At 34.8% G+C, this 16,079-nt stretch overlaps 3 protein-coding genes across 3 annotated transcripts in view; 2 read left to right on the plus strand and 1 right to left on the minus strand.

Annotated features, from left to right (window-relative positions):
• LOC117112786 (glutathionyl-hydroquinone reductase YqjG-like) overlaps window positions 1-5,163 on the plus strand; it is a 6,448-nt gene extending 1,285 nt beyond the window's left edge. Inside the window, exons 3-8 of the mRNA XM_033255958.1 lie at window positions 605-677; window positions 1,127-1,325; window positions 1,633-1,726; window positions 1,869-1,985; window positions 2,187-2,303; window positions 3,428-5,163. Of these exons, the coding sequence (XP_033111849.1) occupies window positions 605-677; window positions 1,127-1,325; window positions 1,633-1,726; window positions 1,869-1,985; window positions 2,187-2,303; window positions 3,428-3,526 (699 nt within the window). The 3' untranslated portion in view covers window positions 3,527-5,163. The remainder of the gene's footprint in view (window positions 1-604; window positions 678-1,126; window positions 1,326-1,632; window positions 1,727-1,868; window positions 1,986-2,186; window positions 2,304-3,427) is intronic.
• Window positions 5,164-5,441: 278 nt separating this feature from the next.
• Window positions 5,442-13,495, minus strand: LOC117112785 (importin subunit alpha-1-like). Its single transcript, XM_033255956.1, has 12 exons — window positions 13,409-13,495; window positions 11,911-12,064; window positions 11,457-11,585; window positions 10,764-10,951; window positions 10,078-10,250; window positions 9,439-9,716; window positions 9,238-9,306; window positions 8,841-8,897; window positions 8,363-8,539; window positions 7,485-7,667; window positions 7,023-7,172; window positions 5,442-6,571 (listed from the first exon to the last, which is right to left on the minus strand). The coding sequence occupies exons 2-12, from the start codon at window positions 11,965-11,967 to the stop codon at window positions 6,473-6,475; spliced, it is 1,560 nt and encodes a 519-aa protein (XP_033111847.1). The 5' UTR covers window positions 11,968-12,064; window positions 13,409-13,495; the 3' UTR covers window positions 5,442-6,472.
• A 1,679-nt stretch (window positions 13,496-15,174) lies between these two features.
• The window catches only part of LOC117112787 (protein DGCR6L-like), a 4,546-nt gene continuing 3,641 nt past the window's right edge, over window positions 15,175-16,079 (plus strand). Inside the window, exons 1-2 of the mRNA XM_033255959.1 lie at window positions 15,175-15,221; window positions 15,952-16,079. Coding sequence (XP_033111850.1) covers window positions 15,986-16,079 — 94 coding nt within the window. The 5' untranslated portion in view covers window positions 15,175-15,221; window positions 15,952-15,985. The remainder of the gene's footprint in view (window positions 15,222-15,951) is intronic.

The following is a 16,079-nucleotide window of genomic DNA, read 5'->3' on the forward strand; positions in this document are numbered from 1 at the left end:
TATATATATATATATATATATGTATATATATATGTATATATATATATATATATATATATATATATATATATTGAAATGGTAATATTGCAAAATCCATAATTCGCATACCACTAATTTAATAATTTTGTTTTAATGTACCTTAAAATTGATAAATACATTCATAGAGACACATAAAAAAAGAGCTTTTAACTAATTTACAAACATAACATTGAAATGGTTGCCAGTTAATTTGGAGGTCCAGGCATAAGACTGTAAGTGTAACTGTACACCTATTAATTGGAGAGTAATTTCATTTCGTTCTAATTTCAGTTTAAAGCTAATAAGTAATAAATTTAAATATAAGTTTAACACAGAATTTTTGTCGCATTAGAGCCAATTATATTCAATGCAATGTGTTTTTTTCAACATTATTTGAAATTGATTTTCTTTTCTATTGTCCTCCATTATTCTCCTGATGGTTTGAACTACTCAACCGAAAAGCCAAGGCATTATCAACAGAAACAACAGTTCTATTCACAGATACCACGTGGTGTAACACAAGCATTTATCAATTATTAGTTTACCGTGAATCCCAACAATAACCTATATTTCCTTTTTTTTTCAGAGACCAAAGTGTTCACTTGACCCAATATCAAACGCTAAATATCTTAAAGATATATACTTAAAAGTCAATCCAAGTAAGTCTGCCTAATCAGGGAATATCCTCATCTTCATGTTGTCATAAAATTAATTTTATCCATATTCATCTTTCACAATCTTATTGTAGCAAATCATGGTACAATCGGTTTCAAGGTTTTGCCATGTATAGTACAGTAGTACTAATCACAGGGCAAACATGTTCTGCATCCACCAACTGCAAATTTAAGACACTACATAACATTGCGGGTGACAGCCTGTAGGATACTGTGTTCAGCAGTAACACAGTATCTAACCACAATGCAGGTAGACTGCATCACAGTGTCCATGCTCGTCTGTAAACTACAGCTTGCAAAGTGAAGGAAGAATCTTCACTGTAGTTTGCCCAGATTTGTTACCGTTTTTGGAACGCGATTCTATGGAGAAAATATATCTTAAAGCCGCCACTGCATAGCAATACAAATTTTGGTTCTTTTTAATTTCCTTATAGATTATACGGGTAGAATCACTGTACCGGTACTGTGGGACAAGAAAACCGGCACTATTGTGAGTAATGAGTCGGCGGAGATACTGCGCATGTTCAACAGTGCATTTAATGAATTCTGCGCAACTGATGAACAACGAAACATTGACCTGTACCCTGAGGAGTTGAGAGAGAAGATTGATGGCGTGAACGAATGGGTGACTCCGTAAGTATCAAATTTGTATAAAGTTAGAAATTAGTATTGAGGATATATAATTATTAGTACAGTACATTGAAAATGAAAAATACAGCCTGTATACAATTTTGGTTTTTGCTACATTTTAGCTAATTACAGTATTTCAGGATATAGCCAAGTCATAAATAGTGAAGTAATAACATTGATAAAATCTTGTGAATACCACAAATAATAGTAAATATTAATAATGGTAATAAATAAAAATAATATTATAAATAATGGAATGAATAATAATGTTGATAATGCGAATTATTGTTCCTTCATCTGATATTTACAGGAATATTAGTAATGGAGTTTATAGAGCTGGATTTGCCACCACTCAAGAGGCCTATAATGAAGGTGTAAAGGGTTTGTTTGAAAACCTGGACAAAGTAAGATATTACATAACCCAGCTAACAATTAAAATGAGGAAGAACTTTGAAACAATGTACAAATAGTTCCCATTAAAAATAACCATTAATTTTAGCATAGAATTTTAAGCAATTATTTTCATCTCCCAATTTGTATTTGTAGGTTGAAGAAATCCTATCCAAAAATCGTTTCCTGACCGGTGATAGGTTCACAGAAGCAGACGTTCGTCTGTTCACGACTCTTGTGCGGTTTGACACCGTCTATGTTGGTCATTTCAAGGTCAATTGTGTTTTTTATCTTTTATCAAAATTGTGACTTTACTATTTTATGTTGAGTAAATTCTAATTAGGCATACTACGCAGCACTAAATTGTATATACAGTACATTTTGGTGGTATGTTAGGCCTAGTATTTTCAGTGGCATATCTACGGATATAATCCCCTACCCCACATTAAAAATGTTTGAATCTTTACTATTCAGTGTAATAAAAAAAGGATTGTTGACTATCCCAACATGTGGGGTTATTTGAAGGAGATTTACCAGATGAAGGGCATATCTGATACAGTTGATCAAGATCATATTCAGCAGCATTACCAGGTATGAATACTATATTCATATGTATATATATGTATGTATATATGTATATTTTTATTACAATTTTCGCCTGTAAGTGGGAACGACGAGTTCCTGTTGGACGATTGAAATTAAATAAATTAAATAAATATACAGTTGAATTTGCTAAACTCAAAAAAGTCATTTTTTTACATAAAATTTACAGTTGTGTTTTCCACTAAGTAACGATCTGTAAGTCAATATTTCAATGCCATTTTGGATTAATGAATGCAAATGAGATATTGTGGACTTCAACCTGGAAGGAGCATTTTGCATGAAAATCATGCAAATGTTTGAATGGGCTATTATATACGTAATGATCTATTGTTCCCAAACTCAAGCCCGTAGCCAGGGGGGTTCATTGGGTTCGAACGAACCCCCTTTTCATAAGTGCCCTTTCAACAACGGCTGGCTAGACTACACCTTGGGCCTACCCTAGAGCCTATCATCATTTAATAAAAGTCCTACTTTAATACCCGTTTGTTAGGCATACCTAGTAACTTAAAATAATTAAAAATTGTGCATTTTCAACTGTTACATTATTATTCAATCAGTACGACCATGTAGGCCTACCCGTCCCGCTACGATTGTCGGCCACCGGCAAGCTAGAGAGGCCTTCAAAATACTGTAATGTAACACAAAGGATCCCCATCCACCCTACCCCCTGCAATGTGCTACTGCTTTGCCGACTCTCCACGCATACTCTGTGAACGCGTCCTATTATTTTTATCAAGATCAGATCATCCAACAACGGCACAAGCGCATGTTTCATCAGGCTTTATTTATTCAGATTTATCAAGATTTTTACTCAGTACATTGACCTAGTACAATACAGTATTAAATTGTGTCCCTGGCACAGGACTATAGAGTACAATATATGTATGGCCTCTCAAATCAATTAACACCTGTAAATGTCTAGAATGCCCCACTGGGGCTTTGCCCTGGACCACACCGGGGGTCCTTGGCAGACCCCCTGGCCCCAGCCAATGGTGCTCGCAAGTGCCCTTTAAGTATTAAAAAGAACCCCCCTATCAAAATCCTGGCTACAGGCTTGAAACTGTTTATATAAACAGTACAGAAATATTTATAATGCTCCAATTACTTCACAGGTAAGCCATCGACACTTGAACCCAAATGGAATTGTTGCAATTGGACCGGACCTGGACTTCAATGCTCCGCATGGCAGAGAAAATTTGGTTGCAAATTAGATGAACTAATACCAAAGAATTCGTCCTGGACTGAAATCCCTAGTAAATACTGTAAAGATTTAATTTCACTATGAATTCTTCAGATTTCAACAAATTCTTCAACAATCACAGAATCTGGTAGTGTATGCCTTGCATCACACAGCCTATGTCTATTGGAATGATCAACCAAGATGCAATTTTCTGACTGCCAGAAAGATAGAATGAACTAAAAAGCAAACACAGGCATTCTCTATGCAGTATTTAAAAAAGGTTTAGTGCGAATTCTCAAGAGTCTGGTTTTCAAATGTATGATTTTTATGTACTGTACTGTACAATATGTACGGGATATTTGGTGTACGGGTCTATATTTAAACCTACTTTTAGCATATTTATTTGAATAGCGTATGTAGTAGAAACAGTATTAGAATGAATTATACAGTATTTGACCAAAATATTTCCTATCAAACCAATAAAATAACCTTGGATTAAATACAGTACAGTACATGCATATAATACCCTATTACCCCGGGCCCGCCAAAGATTTTGATTTGGCCCGCGCAATGTTGCTAAAAATTTTCTGTTTATAGAAACAACACCTAGAATTATTGCCTTAACACCAACCACTGCAGGTGAGTGGATATTTTTGTGGTAGAAAATGTCTAGTGGCAGGGTAGGAGATCCTGGAGTGCAATTCTAAAATAAAATGGAGAAAAGGAAATTACATTTAAATTTTAAGTCTGAGAGTGCCATTTCCGACAATCTAGAGGCGCCATAATTATAAATTTACTTTTTTTCTTATCTCAGCCCCAACCATGGTGGGGCTGAGGTGATGATTTTTTCATACAGTATGTGAAAGTTCATTTCTGGCCCCTTGTATTTCAAATTCACTGCTATAAAAGAAAATGGGTGGGCTGACAAAAAATGGAAGTACACATTACTTTAGAAAACTAAAATCACCTTCCCGTAGATTGCATTCCCTTTTACCATCAGTTCACCTTAAAACTACAATTTTAGAAACAATCGTGAATTTGTTCTTCCTAAAGTGAACACGGAACGTTTTAGTACTATACAGGAGTTTTTCAAAGATGCTAGCCCTGAAAAGTATTGTATTGTTAAACTTCAATCATCAGTTATACAGTATTGTCATGATTGCAATAAAGTGGATTTTGAGATTTTATGCTGGTCTCAAGAGATTGGAACTGGCCCCCACCTCCAGCTTAATAAGGTTGAATACCTGGGCCCTAAAGAGATAACACTGTTCCAACGGTTGCTGGTGGTAATATAAAAATAATTGCATACCAACAAGAGCACTCGCACCAAATGGTTGTAGGGCTCTGGTGGCTAAACCTATGTTGAAGACCCTCAGCCAATCAGTGCCTGTGGAATTTGTTGTGATAGTTTGCAATCGGATTCTGTGGCAATCAGGAGAACTGAAATAAAGGTTGTAGCACGTAATTGCAAAGGGTACTAATTGCGATATCAATTTTCGACCAATATTGGTAAATTGCTACAACTAACGGTTGCGATGTTGCTGGTGGTAATCTGAATAGGGTTATTAGTGTGTACTGGACAAGGCGTTTGCATGTTATATACTGTAGTACTGTATACTTTTTTGTAACGAATAAAGAATAAATTACTGTACAGTAATTTAATTTTCATTTTGCCCTGGAAAGCTTGTTTCCATACAGTCATTACACGCCATCGCCGACAGCTTTTGGTGATGCTGATTAGTTGGTCGAATCAGGGAGCCTTTCCCAATTGCTGCGCAGTATACGATTGCACTGGAAACGCTGTTCAAAAAGCAATCTCCCATATCTGACAGCAGATATTGATGTTCCGACTGGACCCTTGAGCTAAGTTTAAAATTGAACACAGAGTAATTAGGATAACTTGCATAATCCAAATTTCCTGGTTAAAAAAGAATGGCGACAAAATATTGAGATCCATCCACCACAAATGCAAACACAGACTAGTTGCATTTATTATTACAGTAATTTCCTATTACACATTAAATATAAGCATTGGATATGAAACCAATGGATTATTTAAACAACAAAACAAATGAACATACTCTAAATACTTTATAATCGTTTTTTAATGTCTCCTCTTCCACATTGATTGCAGTAACTTGCAAATGAGAAACTGATTTTATTTTACACTGTACAAGGTATTTATACTGTACATGCGCGCACTCTGGAATTATATACACGCCCACATAGTTGCCTTCATGGTATGAATTCTCATGTTATTTAACACAGCCACGGCCCATGTTTTAGTACTTTTCGGCGCAATATATACGCATTAATGGCAGAATGACCAATACTCGCGTTCCTAGGGAATTATATACACGCGCATCTTGCAAATAGATCTCATCTTGTATAATATACACATGCATTGATTTTGTTTTCATTAATTAGTAAAAGTTACGGACACTGGAAGTATTAAAGGTTTTTGCAAGCACTTCAGATGTCTTATATTGCATCGTGTTTCTTGCAGCAATAAATTTGTGACTGGACTGGAAGATGCCCAACGACTGATGACATTTAAAATATGTACAGTACTGTATAAATTTTTTTTAGGCATTTACAATATTTTTTTGATTTGTTACCTATACTACGAAACTACATCGTTCATTGGACTAAATATATTTCTGCTTGGTTGTTTATACTTACCTATCTCTACAAAAATCAAGAAAATTGGGTTACTTTTCTCAAACATTTACAAAAAGATCTTTTCAAGAAACATCAATTAACAATAAATCTTGATTACATTTTTGTTTATCAACATCAAAACACTTGGTATCTTTAAAAGGAAACAAGATTCCTGTCATACAGTACGTTTAATAAAGAACAGATTTTTTCAACACAGAATTTGCTTTATAAGATATGTTTATGTTTGAGACGTGCTACAGACAGACAAACTTTCGAAGATGTAAACTTGTATAAGGGTCAATAGGCAGGAGGTGACCTATAAGTTAAAGCCACCAGCTGGGATGGATTGAGCTACATTCAGCTGGAATGTTCCTTGCTCGTTGGTTTGTGGCATTATTTCGACAACTTCTTCGTCCTAAAAAAAATGAAATAATGATTTAGTAAACAAATGAAATGATTCAATTTAAAATCAAGTTCTACTGTGAACTTTGACATCCAGATTTACTGAACTGTATTGCGGCACAAGAGATTTCCTGAAGAGAAGTCATGGGTTCCCGATAAGAGGTATAGATCACAAAATGACTGGAGACAACACCCAAGTCAGTCACGCCATCTATTAAGTATATTTTAATAGACACATCTAGAATGTCTAAATGGCGCTCATACTCTAAAAATGCTTAGCAGTACACTAATAAAATAATTGGTTTCTTACATGACAAGTGTCATGATGGGGTCCTGTTTCCTCTGGGTTTCTGCTGGTGCTGTCATTAGTATAATGTTTTGTGCACTAGTAATGTATCCAGATTCTGAATCCTGGATGGGATATTTTCCTGATAAAGTGTACTGTATGTATGTTACTTTCTTACCTCCAGTGGGAAGTGCTTATCAATTATATGAAGAGCCTTCTCATAAATACTCTCATTGGAATGCGTCTGCAGCGTTTCAATCTTATCGAGTCCCCCGATCTCCTCAATCATTGAACATATTTTGCTTTTCTGGTCCAGTTGACCGGCAGCCTGTAAATAATAGCTAATACATTCAGATATAATACTAGTACAGTATTACCAGCACATATCAGATTCTAAAAATCAATCAGTTCCTAAAACAAATTTTGAAAACAGCTTTTTTTTAAATTATAGACCATATTTATAGAGGGTGACCCTTCTTTATAAGGTTTAGGGAGTGGAGTTGTTTTTAGTCATAAAAAAAAAATTTAAAAAAATAGAAAAGTCCTGCTGTTACAGGAATTGAACCCAGGACCCTGGGATTAGAAGGCAAGCATCTTAACCACCAAGCTATTCTAAAAAATAAATGGTTTTTATACATACAGCAAGAATGTTGTTGAGGGCATCCAGGGCGATCATGACAATCTTAGCTTCCTTGACTACCAGCATATCACACAATGGACCAACAACACCTGCATGGACTAGCTTCACGATCTGTTGAACATTTGCTCCCGTGGTGAAGTTGGAAACGGCCCAGCAAGCTTCCTTCTGGCATTTGTATTCGCCCTAAAACAATTTTGACAATTTTTGTTAGTGGCTCGTTCAAAAATTGCTTGTCCCCACAACCTCATTACTAAGGTGGGACTTCTTTTATACCAATTTTAAGGATTGTCAGAGAAATTTGGAAAAAAAAGAAAAATAACATTTTGTTTTCTTATTTAGCAAATGGTTTTGCCAAAAACATCCATGCAGAGAAAATACAATTATATTGTTGAATGTAGACAGTGAGGGGCGGTTTTTTTGGGGGGCCCATTTTGGAAGGTAAAAGGAAGAAAAAGCAAAAAAGAAAGAAAGACAAAATTGATCGCCCAAACGCCTCAGATGTTACTTTCAGGCGTCTAGAACACAAAAATTCCCCCTAGGTAATACTATCTCGATCGGCCCCCAGTTTCCGCCCTCACCTTTTGGACATCTCTGGATCCGCTCCTGACAGTGTAGTTATCAAGGGATGATAGAATGCTTTAAATTTATATAATTAGTAATAAATATATATATTTTATTTTTGGAGATTTCAAGGCAGTGGCAAGCATAATAAAAATAGTAAAAAAAAATTTTTTTTCTGAAATTACAATTATTTCATAGCAACAAGTGCGCTTATTGATATTTTTTTTTTCAAAATTATCATTATTGGTAGGCTGCAGATTCGCTAAACAAGGTATAAAAAAGTCTCGCCAATATTTTAGAATTGAGGTAGTAATTACCGAGTTGAGAACAGCTACCAAGGGCTTTAGTAACTTGGACTCGCACACAGCCTCAATCTGGTTCACGTTGCCAGCAGTGATGTTACTAAGGGTCCAGCAAGCTTCTTTGCACAGGTTGGTACGTTTGCTCTCCAACAGACCCCTGAATCCACCAAGAGCATTGGCATTGATGACAGCCTGTTAAAAATAGTTTGAATAGTCAATATATAGTAATGCATTTCATAAATAGATAATTGCTGAGGCAAACAATTCTCAACCTCACACTTCTCTAGGTTTTCTTAAGACCTGTCCAGACTATCAAATTTAGTTTGACAAAAGCATGACATGCCTAAATATGGTCATGATGACATCACATCATGACCATATATAGGCACATCATGACTATATATGGGCATACAACAGTTTTTTTTATCACAGAAAATGGACAAAGCTTTAATATCATAGAGTAAAGCAAAACTATAATATAGTTGATACGTACCTGTGTCTGTTCATCGGTACCAGTTACTATGTTTCCAAGGGCTCGCAGTGATGGAGTCTGCAACGAGAAAAGTTTACATTTTATCTGTCCAACGTTTTGCCTTCATGTAATTTAATACAATATAAAGTGTCCATTATAAAATAATGAAAAGTATTTCAGTTATAATAATATAATAATAATAATAGTTTTATCTTGATTGAGTGCATCTTGCTAAAAAAAAGTCTCAATGGGTTAACATTAGATATAAAAATCCGGAATCAATTTGTCATTCAATTTCTTCTTGGCGCTAACACTCTCATTGTAGGTTGAGCTAAGGTACCATGGTGTAGATAAATTTCACCAAGTACTAGGGTAGTAGCTTCAGTATCAATATGAAACAAAAAATACTATTACTCACCATTACTGAAACTTCTCCACAGCTAAGGAGTTTGACAAGTATGGGTATCACACCAGAAGCAACAACTTGCTGTAATGAAAAATAAGACGCATTGTCAAATATTATCGCGCAAAGACAATTTTTATAACAATTTTTTCTCAATTTGATATTTGTACATAAAAAAAAAATGGGAATCTGTAAATTTGAGGATTTCTACTGTACCTGAATTCTATCGTTGGTTCCATCAGTTAGGTAGGACAGGGCCCAGCATGCATCAGCAAGGACTTCAGTGTCGCAGTGATGAATCAGTTCAACTAGGGTCGGGAGAACGGCGACTGCAACCTCAGGAGGTGGGGCTGGGTTTTTGTTTCGGCAAAGATTTGAAAACGTCCATGTGATGTTGCGAAGAAAAGCGGCAGGTGTTTCAGGGGTTATCAGTGCCTTTAGTGGTGGGATGATGCCGCTGCGGATCACGAAATCCCTCATATCAGGCCCATCACCTAAAGAAGAAAATGGATGCTACATCAAAATAATCAGTCTACTTAAGACTAATATAGGCAAGAAAAAGAAACTAGAGTTGCAACTTGGTGGTTAAGAAATATTTCCCTAAAATTATATGGTGGTGGGTTCAAATGTCAAATGAATTCAAATTTAAAGCAGGATATTTTTTCGTGCAATAACAGCAAGTTCATACAGGTTCCCCAGTAAATTTCATAATTGTTAGCCGATTTACATCATAGCCATATTCAAACTAATTTACTAAAGAATGCTTTATATATACACACAACCATTTATGGAAAGTGCATGATTATGTAAAGAAAATACATGTATGCAAAATGCAATATAAGTGCATCATCATACCTGCAATGTTACCCAGAGCCCAAACAGCTTGCTCACTGACGTTTTTGTGTGGGGAGGAGAGGAGTTTGATGAATTCAGGCACTGCTCCAGATCCGACAACTGTCCTCGTCTGATCTGATGTACCTGATGCAATATTTGTCAAAGCCCATGCAGCCTCAAACTGAATACTAGGTCTGAATTGAAAAAATAACATTTGAATTTTAATCATATCTACATTTTACTGAGCAAAAAGCTTACAAAAATACCGAAGTAAACTTTTTGCTTAACATGTACAGTATTTATAAAAGTAAAAAAAAATAAACTATAATTTTAACGATGTCTAGGCTTGCAGACACGAGTTAATTGGCAAATTTCCGTAAATGTGTAATGTTTAGTACCATGGAATAACATTGAATATATTATATTTCTTTTAGTGTATGTTTTCTTTCACTTATGAATGGAAGTCATCAGATGTTAAAATGTTGTACATTAGTCCCAATTTTACATAAACATCAAGAGCACATCCTGTTGGAAGAAGTGCAAAGTCTCCCTTGATGCAACATAATGTATGCGAGCACCACAATGACCGAGTCAGTCTGTCAAGTGAATAATGGTTTGTATACTTCAATTAAGAGAATTGCCCTCGCTGATTACATGCATCATCTGACTGGTAGACAGGACAAGCTAATGTTCAAGCTTCTACTTACTCATCACTGCGATCCAGCAAGTCTTTAAACTTTGGCACAATGCCAGCCTCAATGACTTCATTGATGGGTGGATGGAGTTCACGCGATAGTAGTTTGCGTGTAGCTTGTACAGCTAAGAACAGCTCCCTGGTGTTGCTAGCAGCCTTCAGCGCCTGTACAATTTCTGCTATAGACATTGGAGCTGTAGTCTAGAAATTAGTAAAAATATACTATATACAAAAATGTACCAACTGCAATGTGTTATAAATAAAAATATTTTAATATTTTAATTGCCTACTTTGCAGGGGTCGCAAGTTGGAAGAAGCCACTTCCAGAAGATCTAATTAAATGACCTTTCTTAACTCTATCTTATCTTGCCTATGGTTCTGGTGGTGAAACGGAAAAGGACTATAAACCATAGGCTTACAATTGGCTCATGTGCACTACACAGAAACCAGTCCATCTTACATGAACAGTAATGGGTTAACACTGGTCTATTGCCTTGTTGTGGACGGACGAGAGAAGCTCGTAGATGTTTACCAGGTTACTCGGACACGAAGAGGCCCTTAGGGGAGAAAAAAGTTACTTTACGAGCTAGTCCATGCTTCCAGGCTCTGGTGTAATGCACTATTAAAATCTAACTACATAATTCATAAATCAGTATGGTAAAAGCACAAAAAAATTAACAAAAATTTGTTTTACAATGTACAGTACCTGCTTTTGTTCTTGAAGTGGACTAGGGGGTTCGTCATCAACATTCACATTTCTCCTCTTAAGAAGTTGATCATTTTTGCGAGATTTTCTGAGCTCTACAGAAACATCTGCTCTTCTTCTTCTCATCTCCTGCAATGAGAAATGCACAATTCAACATTTTATGATTCACTTTATTACATTTTCTAAAGAAATCCTAACAAATACAGAAATAGAAATGAACTGCAAACAATACAGCCACCTAAATAAAATATGTTACTACAATACTGTAATTGCTTCAAAAGGAAATTTCATTACAGATTTCAATAGTTTTATTTAGTGTAAACTATAACTTTTTTGAGACTAAACTTATTAAATGACTGAATAATTAATGCAAACACTGGCAAGTTTGCAGTTCATAAATTTACAACACTTTCACACATACCTTAATGTATTAATTATCAAATTATAACCATACCTGATTGTCACGCCCTTTGTTCTTGAAGGACTTCATTCTGTTTTCCTGGCCAGACATGATTGGTTTTTAGGTATCGTTTTAACTAAGATTAAAAACACCGACTAGTGGATTGTGGAAATTGATTCAGCTTAAGACTTGTTTGGGCCTAAATGTTCTAAAAAAGATAAAAGTAAAATATTAATTTTCTTGAATCATGTACTAATGCAATTTTGGAATTCATGCAAATGCCATTTTAAATTGTAAAGAACGATTTCAAGTTACGTTAGATTAGTGTTATTTACCCAGTTCAGCCAAGAATGTTTTTGTCAATAAAGGCCTTTTGTCGTGAGGTAAATCTTAACGAAAGTGCTGCATATAAACAGCAATATTTTTGATGTAAATAAAATAAATACTGTATGGGTTTAAAAAGTTAACAAAATGATACTTCTGATAAAATGATTAATTCTGGTAATAATTTTGTCATATATCTATATTTATATAAAGTTTTTATTTATTTATATTGTATTTATTTATTTAAAGTATTATAGTTTGCGAAATTTTATACACCATTAAATAAAGCCCGTCACAAATTGCGCCAACATTTTGTCAGACAATGCAATTACACTAAGAATGCGACAAGGCTTGCAAGCACAAGAAGACTTTTTTTTCATGACTTATTTTTTTTATTTATTTATTTCTTTAAATTTATTTATATTTTTACTTTTTTCCCCAAATTTCAATTACGAAATTGTGGGTCAAAGGTCATTTGAAAAATTTATAAACTTTCGGGTCGTGTATTATTAAAGCTACATGACCAATGTAATTTGCAGTTAAATTTACAATCAAAATGTAAACTATATTTTAGCATTTACAAAAATTAACAGAAATATATGGCAAAAGTGACAGAAATATTATTGTTAACAATGATATGCAACTTGCTATATACACACGCCCAGAAACTTTAAATGTTTATAAAATTAAAACCGTAACCAGTGTGGCTCAATCAATTTTCCTCGAATAAAGTTTTTTATGATACTGAGAATGAGTAGTTTTTTGTGCTTTTTTTTAAATATTCAACTTTGTATTTATCATGTGGTGCCTAGCCTAGGCTAGCCTTTAGGTAGGCCTATATCCAAGCACATTGGAATATTAACCAACAAAGCGTTTAAATTAAATAGCATAGGCCTAGCCTATCTATGATTAGGATAAAATAGGCCTAAGTATCGAAGGGGTAGTCTATCGACTTTTTTAAACGTGGATCAATTGGATATTCGTCGTACTGTACATTAATGGACCATGTCATGGTCTGGGCATTTCATGATCATGTGTGGTTGGCCTGCAAATTCGTATGAAAATCATTCCAAATTTTGAAATCTAGGCCTAGGACCTGTCTAGCACAAGCATCAAAGAATCCAATATCATTACATAACACAAGAATGTCTAAACTAATGTGATCATACAATAAAAACATACAATTAATATGAATACATGAAATGATAAAGAAACAAAAATAACCAACCTCTCTCATTCAATAGCAGCAGAGAATTAAAGATTTGAATTTTGTGCAAGATTTAAAGGTCCGAAATAGCTTCCTCTGATTGGCTGCCAGTCTATAGTCAAATCCAATTATGAAAGTGCGCTCTCTATTGACGACTCCATTGAATTTTAGAGATAAATCTCCCTTTCAGACTCCAGAGGAAAACAATCATCTTGATATGTTGAGAACTGATTTTTGTAAGACAGAAAAAAAGTTGTTTGACGAAAAACTGAGGAATGGTGAACGAGATACAGATTTTTGAATATTTAAAAACTAGGGGAAAGGGGCGTAACCGCCCATTTTTACACCTTTTTCCTCCAGTTTTTATATATTCAAAAATCTGTATCTTATTTCACCGTTGCTCAGTTTTTGATCAAATTACTTTTTTCTGTCCTAGAAAAATCAGTTCTACAACATATCAAAACATTTTTTTCCTCAGAGCCTGACTTTAATGGAGACCCCTCCGAGTCCAATCGGACCTATTCTGTACTGGGCCATGTCTTTTATCTTTATTATTCTAATTACAGACCAAAGCTGCAAATACCATGAAACCCCGGTCCTAAAGAGGTCTTTATTTGGAGAGTGACCCTTAGGCCCCCAATCTAATTAGTTCAATTCAATACAATTCAATGCAACATATTTACTTCTTTTTCGCAAAAAGTACCGGTATAACAAAAAAATGATATTTTTTATAATAAAATAGCAAGATATGCCAAAAAAAATAAATAAAAGGAAGACGGGCAAAGAGACGCGAGAAGATGAAAAAACAAATCCTGTGTGTGTTGGGGTAGCCTGAAATATAATAAGAAACAAGAAGAAAAAACAGGGACAGAACGGAATATCCCCACTAACATCCCCCAGCTACTGTAAATGGATCCAGGAAGGTTTACTACCTCCCTGATTGGAATTTACTGTTTCGTCCACCAACATTGTCATTTTAATATAAGGCCTACACAATTTTGTAAGGATATGCCGGGATTTCACTAATTTAACTAATTTAATTAAAAATAAAAGTTTTATTTCCTTTCTTAACGTTACAATCACAAAAAAAATATTAAGGGCGCTAATCTAATGCGGAGTTGTACTACTGTATAAGTATAAACACACATAAAATAATGAATCATAGGCCCTATTATCAACTTTGCACCTAATTAGAAGTGTCCATAAATTTCTAGGATACCCTCCACCCCCATTGCTATAATATTTCTTGCTGAAGATTTGTCTATATGCGCCGATGTGATGATACTGTGGATGAGAGGGCCTAATATATAGCGCAACAATGATCATAATCATAATGATAATTTATGACAATATTATTATAGTCACAAGTATGGGCGATGACTAAGGAAATTGACGATGATGATGATTATATAAATGAAAATGATAATAATAATAATAATAATGATAATAATAGGCATAGGCCTAATGATATTAATAATCATGACAACGACGAAAGGTATTTTCAGATTTTGTTTTTGGCAGGCAAATTTGCCTATCTTTAATTATGATTTTAACCATTATAACAAATTTTAAAACATTGTTCTTTATTGAAAAATAGATAAATACAATAATGATAATATTATGAATAAACCTGTGATAATAATATTAAACTGTATTTACAGTGCAGCGACCTAAGCACACCGGACAATATTCCAATAACTTTGTCCGGTGTCATGTGATAAGATTCTCCAAATCTGATTAGCTGTCATCTCTATTGACTAGACTTTTTTATTTTATAATGGATTGAAGAGTCGAGGTGGGATAAAAACAGGAAATTCTACAAATATTTAGAACTGTTAGGTCTAGTTATATTGACGTAAATTAAGATACAAGAGCAAGGCATTTCACAGTGATGATTTATCTAACTCTCTGCTCGAAATTCACCCCATGTTATACTAATTACTAGGGCAGCCTAGGCTAGGCTACTATTAGGCCTAAAACCTAAAATTCTCTTGTTGGCCCGGACAGTATTTCTTCGGCTTGGCCGTTAGCTTGCTGGCTTCGGGTCTGTGTTTTTGTTAGGCCTAGAGAGTGTGCTGTAGGGGGGGGGGGGGGGGGGGGGGGGGGGGGGGGGGAGTCATCTCCTGTAATGCGATTTATTGTATATACATTTATATATTATTATATTGTATATATACTGTAATGTATTTATATTTTTGCACTGTATAGGTTGTCTTGTAATTTTATCATCTGTGTATATTTTTGTGTAGGCCTATTTCTCGCTCTGGAAAGCAAATTTCATGTTCTTTGCTTGTATATGACAATAAATGGAGTCTTGAATTTTGTTTCCCACTGGAAATAAGTCTTCTTCTAGACTTTCGTGGGCTATCCTTGGTGTTTACACCGAATAAATCCAATCCAATTCAGACCTCTGTCAGACCCCCTGTTGACAAATTTCCACCTCAGACCATAGTTACCCATCCTTAGGACCATGGGTCCTCAGTTGACACAAAGGTTAAATCTCGAAAATATTAGAATAGAAACAATCAAATGCTGCTGCAAGACAATTTATTCTCTTTTTTCAGAGATGAGAAAAGATGTCCAAGTTTGGATAGTAAAATGGAAATGGAAGGAGAGGATTTAAAGAAAGTAAAACAAGATCGTCATTATGCCATGCTTAATGACATGCAGGATATGTCCAGAGACCTCCCGT

The sequence above is a fragment of the Anneissia japonica genome, unplaced genomic scaffold (assembly GCF_011630105.1).
Source record: "Anneissia japonica isolate Jap-2015-1 unplaced genomic scaffold, ASM1163010v1 scaffold172582_len1462937_cov174, whole genome shotgun sequence".
In the NCBI taxonomy this organism is placed as follows: Eukaryota; Metazoa; Echinodermata; class Crinoidea; order Comatulida; family Comatulidae; genus Anneissia; species Anneissia japonica.

Coding starts and splice junctions, on each gene's coding strand:
- LOC117112785 (XM_033255956.1), bottom strand. CDS start 11,967: ATGTCTGGCCAGGAAAACAGAATGAAGTCCTTCAAGAACAAAGGGCGT. Junction 10,251..10,763: donor TTGCTGGATCGCAGTGATGA/GTAAGTAGAAGC, acceptor TTTTCAATTCAG/ACCTAGTATTCAGTTTGAGG. Junction 7,668..8,362: donor TGGTAGCTGTTCTCAACTCG/GTAATTACTACC, acceptor AAATTGTTTTAG/GGCGAATACAAATGCCAGAA.